General features: G+C 35.9%; 1 protein-coding gene across 1 annotated transcript in view; it reads right to left on the reverse strand.

Moving 5' to 3' along the window:
• ZNF804B (zinc finger protein 804B) overlaps positions 1 to 15891 on the reverse strand; it is a 595345-nt gene that overhangs the window by 107534 nt on the left and 471920 nt on the right. The window contains exon 2 of the mRNA XM_005550294.5: positions 6741 to 6884. Within this exon, the coding sequence (XP_005550351.3) occupies positions 6741 to 6884 (144 nt within the window). The remainder of the gene's footprint in view (positions 1 to 6740; positions 6885 to 15891) is intronic.

Here is a 15891-nt window from a genome sequence, read left to right on the forward strand (position 1 = left end):
CACACACACACATACACACTTTACCAGAAATCTTGGTTTACAGAATGCAAAACGGAGCAGGAGATAGTATTATTTTATGCTACTGAAAGTATTCATTCCAGGTACTCCAGTCTTTATTTCTTCAATCTTGCTGACCCCACGAATCATCTACACTTTGACATTTTGTTACCACTTTTAGAGTACTAATAACTTACACATACTGTATATCATTTGGGCAGTATTTGGGGAAAATATAAATCAAATTACAGAAACAAAAAAGGTAATTAGATTAAATTCTTTTATCAATTTTGGGGTCTTTTCCTTTTAAAGTCAAGATGACAATGGTAGCTCTGTTTTGAATATGTTATCCAGAGTAAGTAGAGATGCAGTGAATCCGAAACAGTATTTTAAACAATGAATCCATTGGAGTTCAAATTCAGGGCTTGACAAGTGAACAACTCCTTCTGCGTAAAAGTAAATCCTATTGTGAAGCAAATGGAGATTAGAAGGATTAAGTGTCACATGTGGAGGGTTTCAAAGTGGATTTGTTTTTATTATTAAAGATATTTTTATGGGTTAATTGTACAGGGATCTGGCTCATTTGTTTTTTCAAAATTGAGATGAGTCAGAAAGTCCCTGGGGCAGGAGAGACTGCTGCTGCATGTGAGGATGTGTATTATTCATTCCAGTAATACATTTGCAGCTAACAATCTTGAGAAAGAGATTATGACTTGTAGGTAGTCTCAAAAGGAATTAGTTGTTATTGACATGTTACCTATATTAATAGTTACAGTTCTGTCTTTATCTAAGTGATTATAATTTGTATACACATTCGAATTGCAGTAGGAATAATACTCAACATTTACACCGAATTTTAAGTTCAAGGCAATAGCTAAGATATTGAGTTGTTTCAAAAAATGTAAGCGATATATAGAATGACTTGTCAAAGCTAGAAATTCATTATTTTTCCTCATTGAAGAAATTTTAAAAATCAGGTTTGTTTTTGATGAGCTGTCTTTCTCTACAAATAATACCTAAGAAAATATCTTAAATTATTTTTTTTGAGACAGGTCTCACTCTGGATTGCCCATACTGGAGTGCCATGAGGCAAAAATAAATAAATAAATAAATAAATAAATAATCTTACTTTTTGTTCAAATTATAGAAAAATATTTTCAAAGCTCCAATGGAATTTATTTAAATATATGCATCACATACTCTTTTACTTTATTTCTTGAAGTTGTGTGTTGACTTAGTCATCTAGAATTACAATATAACCATGAAAAATATAATCTTTGTGATAAAATAAACACATGATGCTGATAGAAGACAACAACAAATGCTTCAGAAGGTACTTATTAAGTGGTGGGATCCTGAGTAATTATACATGAATGAAGGAAAAGCAGAAAAGAGTATTCAAAAATTATTTCGTTATCAGATCTAAGATGTTCTATTGATGAGTAATAGAATGGATTTCATGAGAGTTTGGATTTACTTCTAAGTGTACCAAAAAAAGCATATTTTTGGAAGTTCAACAGAAGAAGCCAGTTAGTTCATCTGTACCTACATGGAAAATAAAATTATGGCAACTGTTCACATTACTCAGGCCAAAAAATAGCCAAATTTCCACCACCACCATTATAATCATCATCACAATCAAGAAGAGCTCTTAAAGAAGAACCAAATGGACAAATTTAGCTTTGAAATTTGAAAAAAAATGTATACTTTTACATGATTTACTTCAGTGCATAATTCCTTTTCCTTTATATAAAATTCAGTTTTATTTAAAAGAAAGATATTAAACTCAGCTTCATCCAAAATTGAGGTAATTTTCAAAATATTTTGGGCTAAAATAAATTTTTAAATGGAAGTATTTCAACATTATCCAAGAAAGCAGTCTAACAAAGTTTATAGCAAATTTAATTATTCCAGTGTTTTTTAAAGTGGGAAGCATGTACAAAAATTCTCCATAATATTAATAGATTTCAAGCAAAAGGTATTTTTAAAATGCTGTGTTAAATTAGTTTACCATGAAATCTCAGCTATTTTAATATCCCATGTAAGTTGTCAATCTCTGCATTAAATATGCAGAAGTATGTGCTGTAAAAGAGACACAAGACAAGAGGGCACTTCAGGGAGAGGGAAGATAATGATCCAAGATGAGCATGTGGGAAAGCATAAGACATGTTTAAAGAAACTGTAGGGAAATTCTGGATTTGCAGAAGATAAATCTGGAAATGGAGGCAAGAGCCAGATTGTGGATTCGAATAGCATAATAAGTAGTTCAGACCCTTTCAAAAATCAGTCATCAAGCACTAAATATTTCCTAGGAAAAGAGTGATCATATAAATGGGGTTGTATGAAAAGATTTATCTGGCCATAAGTGGATGGGTTGGTGTGGAGCAGGAAAAATACTGGAGGTGGGGGGTCCAGTTTGAAGACCTCAGCAATGATTTAGAAGTGAGATTAATTATGATGGTGGAAATGAGAATGCCAAATGAAGAATGAGGACAAGATGCACTGCAAAAAGAGAATGAGGTAAATAGGATGCAGTTTCAAAGATTTCTAAAGTGATCCCCAAGAGAGTGATGATGGCCTTAAGCAGCCATAGTGAATCATTTGCTCCTTCATAGATTACACTTTTTAACTGCCCCCATGCCTTGACAATAGGTTTTCTACCATATAGGACCTATTATTCTTGAGTACACAGTTAGCTTCTATTCAGTCTTTAAGAAATCCAGCTCATTTATCTTCTCTTCTTTCCGGAATCAGTTTTTTTTTTGTGCTCTCTTTTAAGTGTCCTATGTATAAATTTTTTACAACACTTAAATTAATGTATCACAAGATCTATTGACTTGTCTTCTCTTCAATTAGATTACCAGCTCCCTGAAGGTGGAGACCAAATGTGTCGATTTTTCACAATGAACACAGTAGCACACAGTTCAAACCAAATCATTGTTTGATGAAGGAGAATAACCAGGAAAGTTAGAATGACAGAAAGTCAATAAACAAACAAATGAAACAAGCAAATAGATGGAAGACGGAAATGCACATGTAGAATAGAATAGAATAAAATAGAATAGAATAGAATAGAATAGAATAGAATAGAATAGAATAGAATAGAATAGAATAGAATAGAATGATTGAGGAAGGTTGTTTATCAACATGTTAGATAGCTAATAGAAATAAGACTGAAGAAAGTGATAAAAAACGGAAATTGATTAGGCAGGATTCCAGAGTACAAGAGATGCTGTGGCTTGCAGACCTGGTATGGGAGATTCACCCCACATAGTTCAATACTTCCTACAGTTCTCAAAAGATGCCTCATGCTCTTCAATTTTCTTACCTTAGCTTCTTATATTTCCACCGACAAGAATGCCATCTCATCTTGATCCTCTATTTTAACATCTACTTATACATGTGTAAGATACAAATCAAATCCCACTATTGCATGAGACCTTTCCTGGTCTTTTATTTCTCCGAATCCCCGAATAATTTTTTCTTAATATTCAGCCTGAAGACCACCTGCATAAAATCCCACAGGGAGTGGTGCTTATAAGAAGTTTCTCTTTACAGACATAATCTATCTAATACAGTTAGAAGGGGTAAAATAATTTGAATCATCATTTTACAAATACAAATAAAGATATTTGAGCAAATGACCATTACAAAATCATTAATGAGAAAAAAGCCAGTGGAAACTTAATGACAAATGGATTAATAATCTGATAGTACCTCAACTCACTCACCAAACTTAAGGTTATAAAAAGAGAGACAAGCCAGGTGCAGTGGCTGAAGCCTGTAATCCCAGTACTTTGGGAGGCCGAGACGGGCGGATTACGAGGTCAGGAGATCGAGACCATCCTGGCTAACACGGTGAAACCCCGTCTCTACTTAAAAATACAAAAAACTAGCTGGGCGAGGTGGCGGGCACCTATAGTCCCAGCTACCTGGGAGGCTGAGGCAGGAGAATGGTGTAAACCTGGGAGCCAGAGCTTGCAGTGAGCTGAGATCCAGCCACTGCACTCCAGCCTGGGTGACAGAGCGAGACTCTGTCTCAAAAAAAAAAAAAAAAAAAGAGAGCCAACCAGACATTATATGCCTCCTTATGGAAGCACACAAAATACCCTCTAATATATTCTTGCCACGAAAAAATATGTCTGAAATTGGCCAAATCCCTATCCATAAAAACCAGTCAAAAGGACACCAAGGAAAATGTTGAAAGATAACAGTGAGTAGAATTTTGCATAATCCCAAATGTGGGAAAAAAACTGCAAAATGTACAATTTAAAAAGGGACAGAAAAACCTATAGATTAAAATATATTAAAAGAGACTTCAAGACATGTCAACCAAAAGTGTGGATATTTAGGGATACTAATTTCAGTGAATTCAAATTTACAAATCATTTATGAGACCATTAAGGTAACAAGAGCACTAACTGGTATTTAAAAATTTACTGTTGATTTTTAGGTTAGATAATAATCAAAACATCCATTTTAAAGCATCACCATATATCTTGAAATACTTTTAGATAAAATGATATACCATCTGGCACTTGCTTCATAATAATGTAACAGTGGCGGAGGTGTGGTGAGTGGTATAAATCAAGCAAGACTGATTATCATTGAAGTTGGGTGATAGCCATTAGTTCACATTTATATATGTTTTAAGTTTTTCATTTTTAATTCATTTTAAAATATAGATTGCTAGGCCCTATCTCAGAATTATTGAACTAGAATATCTGAGGAAGATTCTGGGAATCTGAACAATTAACATATTCTGAGGTCATTGTTACGCACACTAGGATTTGGGAATTACAATCCTAAAACAGTTTATCTCATTATCTAGCCCTTGTCAGAGAAAATGAAGCCAACTGTATACATATATCTTATTTTTAAGTATAAAGGCTGTGTCTTTGCCAGGCTTGCATTTCCCAAGGATATATATACACACACATATATGTATATATACACATATATACATACATATATATGTGTATATATGCACATACATATATATTTAGTATACACTCAATAAAATGCTAGTGATGTCTGACAAAATATTTATTTTTGCTTAATCTGAATAAATATTTAAGATAGAGTATACAAGACTTACCCACACATTCCAACATGCCAGGTACATTTGGCATCAGGAATGTGTACCTTATTACAGCTGTTAGCAATAATCTTTGGCCACATGAAATTTTTTTTCTCAGTTGGTGGTATTTAACATTCCTAAATTGCCAGTATCACCATACCTCAATCAGCAAGGATAACATCTAACCAGATGAGAACAATAGCCTCTTTTTTCACATTTGGAGAGTAGGTAATATAAGAAGCCACATGTAGTATTTCAACGCTAATAATATAGATGTCCATACGATCTTTCAAGTAAATAAACTGAAATGTTTTCACCTGTGATTACCCCAGGCTTTTCCCTTTTGGATTTTTTGTTTGCCTGTTTTCAGTGTTCCATTTATTAAATAACAACTTTGACTTTCTTTTTTTTTTTTTTTTTTTTTTTTTTTAGACGGAGTCTCGCTCTGCCACCCAGGCTGGAGTGCAGTGGCCGGATCTCAGCTCACTGCAAGCTCCGCCTCCCGGGTTCACGCCATTCTCCTGCCTCAGCCTCCCAAGTAGCTGGGACTACAGGCGCCCGCCACCTCGCTCGGCTAGTTTTTTGTATTTTTTAGTAGAGACGGGGTTTCACGGTGTCAGCCAGGATGGTCTCGATCTCCTGACCTCGTGATCCGCCCGTCTCGGCCTCCCAAAGTGCTGGGATTACAGGCTTGAGCCACCGCGCCCGGCCTAACTTTCTTAAGAGAGTATGCTTAGGAAAATGTAATCTTTTATTGAGAATTGCTTTCCCAAAGACCTAATATTTCCTATAACTTAGAGTCCTTGAAAGATGTAGACTATAATCGATTCTGTAATAGATTCTGTCCTAGCCCTAGTCCAGGATTCTAAACCTATCACTAACTAGTTAAGTAACTTTGAATGAGACATTATTACTTTTCCTGGGTCCTGGTTTCCCTACATACAGTTGACCCTTGAACAACATATAGGTTTGAATTGAATGGGTCCACTTACATGTGGATTTTCTTCGACCTCTGCCACCCCTGAGACAGCAAGACCAACTCCTTCTCTTTCTCTTCCTCCAGAACCTACTCATCGTGAAGACAATGAAGATGAAGACCTTTATGATGATCCACTTCCAGTTAATGAATAGTAACTATATTTTCCCTTCCTTACCTTATTTTCTTAATAACATTTTCTCTTCTCTGGCTTACTTTATTGTAACAATACAGAATATAATATATATAACATATATAAAACATGCATTAATGGATTGTTTATGTTACAGTAAAACTTCTTCCTGGTCAACAGTAGGCTGTTAGTAAAGTTCTGAGAGAATCAAAAGTTATATGCGGATTTTTAACTGCAAAAGTTACATGCGGATTTTTGACTGACATTCCTAACCACTGTGTTGTTTAAGGGTTAACTGAATATAATTCTAAAATAAATATGTCAGTCTATTCTTAGATTATCTCTAAGTTTACCTCTAGTAGTATAGTACTTCTAGGAAAAAATGACTTTGGATAACATTTAAACACAAAACACAACCTTTCCAGGGGAAAAAAAGGACATAAAATGTTCTCACCTCATAGTCTTATATGACAGTAAATAAGGTCAAATTCATGCGGTTCTGTTCTGAAGGTACAAATACAGGAATATGAAGGACTTTTCCCACTTTGGCTTACCTGCTTATGAGCATGATCATAAGAATTAATATGATTGTCAAACTCCTGGTGTTTGTGATACTGCTTGTCACATAATTCACAGTAAAAGTTTGCCTTTACATCTTCCAGGGCCTTTGCTGTGGACTTCTCCTTTTCTGCAAAATCCTTTAAGAAAAAATACAAAAATGTTGGTTAGACTTCTCTCTAATAGCATAACCAGATCTCATATTAATCAAAGTGGTATTTAACTTAAACAAATATGATGGAGCACATTATTTTCTGGGAATTCATGACACTGTGAAAGTAACTTTTAGTTTCGCATCATCCCTAACTTATCAACCAACATATCATGAGTTCTAAAGTAGCCCTGGCCTGAAGCCTGGTTGTTACTCATCCTTCTTGCCACCCGTTGCTAGGTTGTGATTGTGCCTATTACCAAGCACATCACTGGCCATTCTTCTTTATATCCTTCACTGGCCTCTGTTTTTCTGATATTATCCCTTAAATTTTAGTGTTCTATGCAATTCTATCTTCAGCCAAATGATGTATCCATTTCATATGCTCTTCCATGAGTGTCCCCATTCACACTATAGATAGAGCTGGATGTATCCACAATGTTCAACACTGCCTAAGCCTCCTCCGCAAGCATCAGTTCCTGCTACACATTACCAATGGATTTATGTCCATGTTCTTCAAAATATTCTCCTTAAAATTTTTAGTATGCTCCATTTAAAACAGTTTTGGATACATAATTCTCCTGCTTAAAATCCTCTTTAACTCTCTCTTTGATTATAGAATAATAGTGGCCAATGTTTACTGAGTATAAACTATGCACAAGGTATGAATTATCTCATCATTCCTCACAACAATTCTATGAGTTAGGTTCTATTTTCATCTGCATTATAGATGCATCAACCAGTGCTTAGAGAGATTACACACTCATGGTCTCCAAGTTAACAAGTGGAGAAGGAATTTGAATTCAAACAACCTATGCCTGGCTCCTTTGTTAGTAAACAGCTGTGATTTGCTATATTCCTTTAATGCCAACCTTCTTAATATACCAGAAAAACTTCTTACCTTGCCTGTATCATATTTTGTCAAACCCTGCTTCTATATTTTCCTCTTTAATTCTATTACCAGATATGTCACACAGCATTAAATTATCTGTTTTCATGTCTATTTTTTCCACCAATTTTTTGAGGGAAGAAGCCATTTTATTCATTTTTGTTACACAATGCTAAACAACATGTTGTCTAGCCCAGAATATGTGCTACTTAATATGCATTATGTAAGTTAATGGATAATAATGGTTTATATATTTATGCCTCATATCATTCTACAACTTTTGCTCTATTATCCCAATACCAAATAAAAGAATGACTGGCACTTTGAGAATACCAAGTAAATATGTATATACACTGAACGAACAAACTAAAGAATGGATTTTATCCTTGTTTCTCCAAAACAACTATCCTTGATAGAAAGAAATCAGGTCATAAGTGTACATCATAGGCAAATAGCTGACCAGAAAAGAAAGTAAGCAGAAATAATTGTAGGCATATTTTCAGAGTAGGGTGAAGTAATGGGACAATTAATTTAGACATGTGGGTAACATCATGATTTAAGCCCAAATATAAGAGGGCAAAACACATGGCAAAAAGAAAGAAGGGCATGATACCATTAACTAACAGCACAACTAGACCAAGTATATGGATTGCCTATCTAAGAGAGTTAAAGTAAGAATTCGGTTACATTCTAGAATAATGGCTGATATAAAAAACTAGTGGACAGGCTGTAGCCAGTAATGAGAATGGAGACTCTGATTTCAAGGTCAAATTCCAGTTGCTGAAAGAACTAGGATAATTGCCAGCTGAGACAGTCACTATTGACAAGTGAGAAAGGAGTACAGCATTGAAGTGGTGCTAAATCCCTTGATTTAGTAGACTTAGAATCAAAGGAAACCATTATTTCTACACTCTTTCTCACTAAGTTATTTTTCTTTTTTTGAGGTGGAGTTTCACTCTGTCACACAGGCTGGAGTGCAATGGCGTGATCTCGGTTCACCTCAACCTCCTCCTCCTGGAGTTCAAGAGATTCTCCTGTCTCAGCCCCTCCAGCAGCTGAGATTACAGGCGTGTGCCACCGCGCCTAGCTACTTTCTTTGTATTTTTAGTAGAGATGGGGTTTCACCATGTTAGCCAGGCTGGTCTCGAACTCCTCACCTCAGGTGATCCACCTGCTGCAGCCTCCCAAAGCGCTGGGATTACAGATGTGAGCCACTGCACCCGGCCGGCTGGCCTGCCTGCCTTCCTTCCTCCCTTCCTCCCTTCCTCTTTCTTTCCTTTCTTTCTTTCCTTTCTTTTTCGTGTCCTTTCTTAGTATAATCACAAGGACTGGATTGACACTAGGGATTAATTTGGTTTAATCATAGTTCTTCTTTTTTTGCTCTGTCGCCCAGGCTGGAGTGCAGTGGCATGATCTCAGCTCACTGCAAGCTCTGCCTCCTGGGTTCATGCTATTCTCCTGCCTCAGCCTCCCAAGTAGCTGGGACTACAGGGGTCCACCACCAGACCCAGCTTATTTTTTGCATTTTTAGTAGAGGTGGGGTTTCACCATGTTAGCCAGGATGGTCTTGATCTCCTGACCTCGTGATCCGCCCGCCTACACCTCCCAAAGTGCTGGGATTACAGGTGTGAGCCACTGCGGCTGGCCTGGTCATAGTTCTTCTTACTTCTTTATGACAACAGCCTTAGAAAACTGACCATGTTCTTATACAATGGTCAACACTGCCTTAGCGCTCAAAAATACCTTAGCCTCATGAACTGGGGTAGGGGAACAACTGAAAATTCAGGATAGATTTGAGGCTAAAAATGTATTTTTATATTCTTTCAGATTATGTAGAAGATTTTATGACAATAGTTCAATGGTCAAGAGTGAATGTTTACCTTCATCTAAACATTCTATATTTCTAAAATGTTCTTTAAGTATCATATTGATGATTTTTAATTCAAAATTTTATAATTTTAAGACAGCTTCACCAAAATTTAAGTTTTATACCATCTTTTTCTGAACACTTCTATTTTACAGGGTCATTAGACTAAACTACACATCACATTTCTTGCTTCATTATTCTTGCCAGGAAATTATGCAGATATCCTTATCTTTCTTACCTCTAAGGTGCTAATGACAATCTCTGGGGCATATTCTGGCCTCCTTATTAAGAGAGAAAGAGTAAACCAGTGGAGTATAAATACTACCATAAAACATACAGACATAGACTGAATTATAAGGGTAGAAATCTCTATTATTTTTTAAAGAGGCAACTGATATTTAGTAATTTCATGTTTTGTATAAAGTCTAATGGCTAGGTAATGGTAAAGGGGGGCATGCTTTTCACTGTCTCATGCTACCTCATCCATCCAACCATCTATCCACACATGTAACCATCCATTCATTCAACTGTTTATTAAGTATTCATACATTCAATTATCTCTTATTTAGCAACTTCTAAATGTCAATTTCTTACTGGGTCTTATACTCATTAATTTACAGTTTAATGGGAAAGAATTACTTTCCCATTAGAGGTAAAAACTGTAAGTTGCGATAGAGTGATAATCACAAGTTGCTATAGAGGGTTACCTAGATCAGACTACTTAAGAATAATTAGAAGTTAATGTCTCTCTCACATAGCATTATATACACATTATTAGCACACATTATTTCTTGGTTTTTTGTTGAATGACAGGATGCTTTTACTGAAAAAAAAAAAGGCCTGAAGGTAAATAAGATGACTTACTCTTTGAAATAATTATACAATCTTTAAATATATTTAGAGATGGAGTGTAAGTATGAAAGAGTAAAAAATGATGACCTATTCTCAGTATCAATAAAGTTTTAAAATAAAGAATTATAGATACAAGATTTGATATATAATTCATTCATTCATTTGCCAGTTATTTAAATTTCCCTTCTTACAGTTTGCCTAGAGGAAGAAGTTTTGAAAGCTTATCTGACAGAAAAAAAAATGTATAACATAAAAGAAACCTTCTTGTTAATCACTCTCAATGATTCATTAAAGGTTGAAAATAAATTACAAATTGTGGCCGGGCGCGGTGGCTCAAGCCTGTAATCCCAGCACTTTGGGAGGCCGAGGCGGGTGGATCACGAGGTCAGGAGATCGAGACTATCCTGGCTAACATGGTGAAACCCCGTCTCTATTAAAAATACAAAAAACTAGCTGGGCGTGGTGGCGGGCGCCTGTAGTCTCAGCTACTTGGGAGGCTGAGGCAGGAGAATGGCGTGAACCCGGGAGGTGGAGCTTGCAGTGAGCCGAGATCACGCCACTGCACTCCAGCCTGGGAGACACAGCGAGACTCCGTCTCAAAAAAAAAAAAAAAAAAAAAAAAAAAAAAGAAAATAAATTACAAATTGAATATGACAATTATCTTAACGAGAGTCATTTTTAAAACATTCAGTAATGCCAAGGGGAATTTTTTGTTGTTGTTCAGTATGAATTCTGTAATAATTACTTTTTATACTTAATGTTTTGGGTGCAAGGAGAGAATATGTACTTTTTCACACCAAAAAGTGTACGTTAATGCATAAAACAGGTATGTTTTTAAAGTGCCAAGTATTCTTACTAGAGTAATGCATTTAGAAGTATGAATGTTTGCTATCAAATTGTTATTATTATTGTAATTATTATGGCACATTAACTCCTCATGAACTACACTGTAAACTAGAAATGTGCCACGTACTTGACACTTGTTCACTCACTTAATCTTCATAATAACCCTCTGAAGTATATTCTATTATTATCTCATTTAAAGATATGGAAAATAAGGCACAAACATGTTTAGAAATGCATTCACTGTATTAAAGCTCAGATCTGTCTGACTTCAGAGGCATGATTCAACATACTCAAGGCTGTTCCAATTACTTAGCATTTATCCAGATGCCACATAAGTCCAGGCTGTCTCTGCTAACTCATTTGTGGGTTCAGGATGATATGGAGCAGTTAACTCCCAGGAAGAGTGAGATAACTAATTGTAATTTAAAAAATGTATAATGCTCTTGAAGCTGACAGATGGGTACTAGGAAAATGCAAGGTAGTAGTCTTGTTGCATTGGTTGTAAATATGTGCTCTGATCATAAAAAAGAAAGGGAAGAAATCAATTGCTGTTCTTCATCGCTCCTTATGGGTAATACCAGCACAGAGCTGTGAGAATTGAATTCATAGTCTTTGCATGAAAGCCCACATTTGACCTTTCACTGTTATGCGTAAGAGATTGCTTTAAGAATTCTAATATTCTCTAATTCATTCTATTAGCCCCAAATGAAATCCTGCTTCAAAGAGAGTGAATTTCCCCTCCTCCAATCAAGTGGCTGATGCTGAGTCAGAACTCTTTTGGCACCCATCATCTTCCTGCATCTCTGTAACAGCTTGGATAACAGAAAACTTGCTTTAGAGGTTTCATTTACTTATTTATTCTATTTTTATAATAGGAAAAAAAATCTTAGTCTTTGAAACCTGACTAGCTTGAATGTCAGCCTCTATCTTACAGAAGTTCAAACTCTAAAGGTTTCAGTTATCTCAGAACAAATTAAGGGGGATAATAATAAGCAGCTTACAAGATTATTGTGAAGAAAAAATCTTTTTATGGAAGTACTAAGTACACCACATGGCAAATATAGGTGATGGGGCTCAGAATATGCCACCCCAAAATATGACTGTAGGAAACCTAAGTATGCCACTCTAGTACACCTCCTTAGCATAAGGATAATTTTGAACTAGTTATTTTGAGAAGTTATAGACACAGGAGAAGCTTTGAAAAGTTATCTATCCTTTTCTAAGATAAATTTACATCTATAAAAGAAAGCTTTACTTGTAAAGGTGTCTCCTAAGACACCTAAGACAACCTAAAAGAAGGCTAGCTCTAAATTACTAGAGACTCTTAATAAATGGAAAAGGCATGGACTTAAATCTGCATAACAAACCTTTTCCTGTTTTGTAGTAGCACTTTTCATGGGCCTTAACCTGACCTTTCACCTCGTACTTCTTTGTTTCAGAGAACGATGATATTCAAGCCTGAAGTCTAAGACAACTCTTTGAAATTTAGTCTAGAAATTTATTTATTTCTCCGGGTTATCTCCCATGTGCACAGGAGGTATACATGTTATCAAACTTCTGTTTCTTATCTTGTTAATTTGTGTTTTGTTATAGGGAGTCACAGCAAAATGCTTGAGAAGAAGACAATTATTTTTCTTCCCCTATATAGGTACTCAATGTTTGGATGTTCTGGGGTCTGTTTCTGTGTGTGTGTGTATCACTGAATGCATGTGACAGTATAAAATTATTTTCAACAAAATACCATTTTCCCCTGAGTCTACAAAGCAAATTCCTGATGGAAATTTGGGCAGGTAAGAGGAATTTTTTATCGTCTTTAGCCCACTGTCTCATACAAAAGCTAGCAAATTTACAAAGAGAATAAAATACCTAGGAATATAGCTAATGAGGGAAGTGAAGGACCTCTTCAAGGAGGACTACAAACCACTGGTCAGGTAAATCAGAGAGGACACAAACAAATGGAAAAACATTCCATGCTCATGGATAGGAAAAATCAATATCATGAAAATGGCCATACTGCTCAAAGTAATTTATAAAGTCAGTGCTGTTCCCATTAAATTACCATTGACATCCTTCACAGAATTAGAAGAAACTATTGTAAAATTCATATAGATTCAAAAAAGAGCTTGCATAGCAATGACAATCCTAAGCTAAAAGAACAAAGTTGGAGTCATCATGCCACTGGACTTCAAAGTATACTACAAGGCTACAGTAACCAAAACAGTATGGTACTGGTACAAAAACAGGCACATAGACCAATGGAACAGATTAATCAGAAATAAGACCACAAATATACAACTATCTGATCTTCGATGAACCTGACAAAAACAAGTAATTGGGAAAGGATTGGGAGAACTGGCTGGTCATATGCAGAAAATTGAAACTGGATCCCTTCACCTTTTACAAAAATTAACTCAAGATGGATTAAAGATTTAAATATAAAACCCAAAACAACAAAATCCCTAGAAGAAAATCTAGGGAATAGCATTCAAGACACAGGCACAGACAAAGATTTATTGATGAAATTGCCAAAAACAATTGCAACAAAAGCAAAAATTGACAAATGGGATCTAATTAAAGAGCTTCTGCACAGGAAAAACAACAACAACAATAACAAAAACACTATTATCAGAGTGAACAGGCAGCCTAAAGAGTGGGAGAAAATTTTTGCAATCTATCCATCTGACAAAAGTCTAATATCCAGAATCTACAAATAACTTAAACAAATTTTTAAGAAAAAAGCAAACAACCCTATTAAAAAGTGGGCAAAGGGCATGAACAGACACTTCTGAAAAGAAGAGATTCATGTGGCCAATAAATATATGAATGAAAGCTCAACATCACTGATCATTAGAGAAATGCAAGTCAAAACCACAATGAGATATCATCTCTTACAAGTCAGAATGGAGATGCTTAAAAAGTCAAGAAACAACAGTTGCTGGCAAGGTTGCAGAGAAATAGGAATGCTTTTACACTGTTGGTGAGAATGTAAATTAGCAACCATTGTAGAAAACAGTGTAGTAATTTGTCAGAGATCTAGAACTAGAAATACCATTTGACCCAGCAATCCCATTTACTGGTTATATACCCAAAGGAATATAAGTCATTCTGTTACATGAAATACATGCATACATATGTTCATTGTGGCATTGTTCACAATTGCAAAGACATGGAATCAACTCAAATGCCCATCAATGATAGACTGGATAAAGAAAATGTGGTACATATACACCATGGAATACTATGCAGCCATAAAAAGGAATGAGATCATGTCCTCTGTAGGGATGTGGATGGAGCTGGAAGCCATTATCCTCAGCAAACTAATGTAGGAACAGAAAACCAAATGTCGCATGTCCTTATAAGTGGGAGCTGAATGATGAGAACACATGGACACAGGGAGGAGAGCAACACAAACTGGGGCTTGTCTGGTGGTGGAGGTGAGGGAAGGAGTGCATTAGGATAAACAGATGATGTATGCTGGGCTTAATACCTAGGTGATGGGTTAATAGGTGCAGCAAACCACCATGGCACACGTTTACCTATGTAACAAACCTGCACATGTACCCAAGAATGTAAAATAAAAATAAAGCTAGAAAATTTAATTTTCTTTGCATAATTAGAGTTTTCAGGAGTTTTTAATCTCTTTTATTTTTACTTTCATGTATTTAAGAATTCCAAACATAGTCAAGAGAACATAATATGCGACCCGGATGTGAGACAGGAGCTCAAAAGATATCATTTTGAAGCTTTAAGATTTGACTGCCCCATTAGATTTTGGACTTGCATGGGGCCTAAACCCCCTTTGTTTTCTCCAATTTCTCCCACTTGGAGCAGATGTGTTTAACCATTGCCTGCACTCCCTTTGTATCTAGGAAGTAACTACGTTGCTTTTGATTTTATAGGATCATACGTGAAAGAGACTTGCCTTTTCTCAGATGAGACTTTGGACTTGAACTTTTGGGTTAATGCTGGAATGAGTTAAGACTTTGAGGGGCAGTAGAAGGCATGATTGGTTTTGAAATGTGAGGACATGAGATTTGGGAGGAACCAGGGGCAGAATGATATAGTTTGGCTATGTGTCCCCACCCAAATCTTACCTTGAATTATAATAATCCCCACATATCATCGGAGGGACCTGGTGGGAGGTGATTGAATCATGGAGGGTGGGTTTTTCCTGTGCTGTTTTCGTGATAGTGAATATATCTTATGAGACCAGATGGTTTTATAAATGGGAGTTCTCCTGCACATGCCCTCTTGCCTGCCGCCATGTAAGACATGACCTTGCTCCTCATCCCCCTTTCATCATGATTCTGAGGCCTCCCCAGCCATGTGGACTTGTGAGTCAATTAGGCCTATTTCCTTTATAAATTATTCAGTCTTGGGTATGTCTTTGCTAGCAGCATAAAAACAGACTAATACACTAACTCACCACACGATACAAAATAATAATAAGAGAAACTATTTAGGATTGAGCAGAGTGTATAGGAACTATGTGTACTCGCTTTTTCTAATTAACAGACTTTATTTTTAGAACAAGTTCTAAAA

Source organism: Macaca fascicularis, chromosome 3 (assembly GCF_037993035.2).
Source record: "Macaca fascicularis isolate 582-1 chromosome 3, T2T-MFA8v1.1".
NCBI lineage: Eukaryota > Metazoa > Chordata > Mammalia > Primates > Cercopithecidae > Macaca > Macaca fascicularis.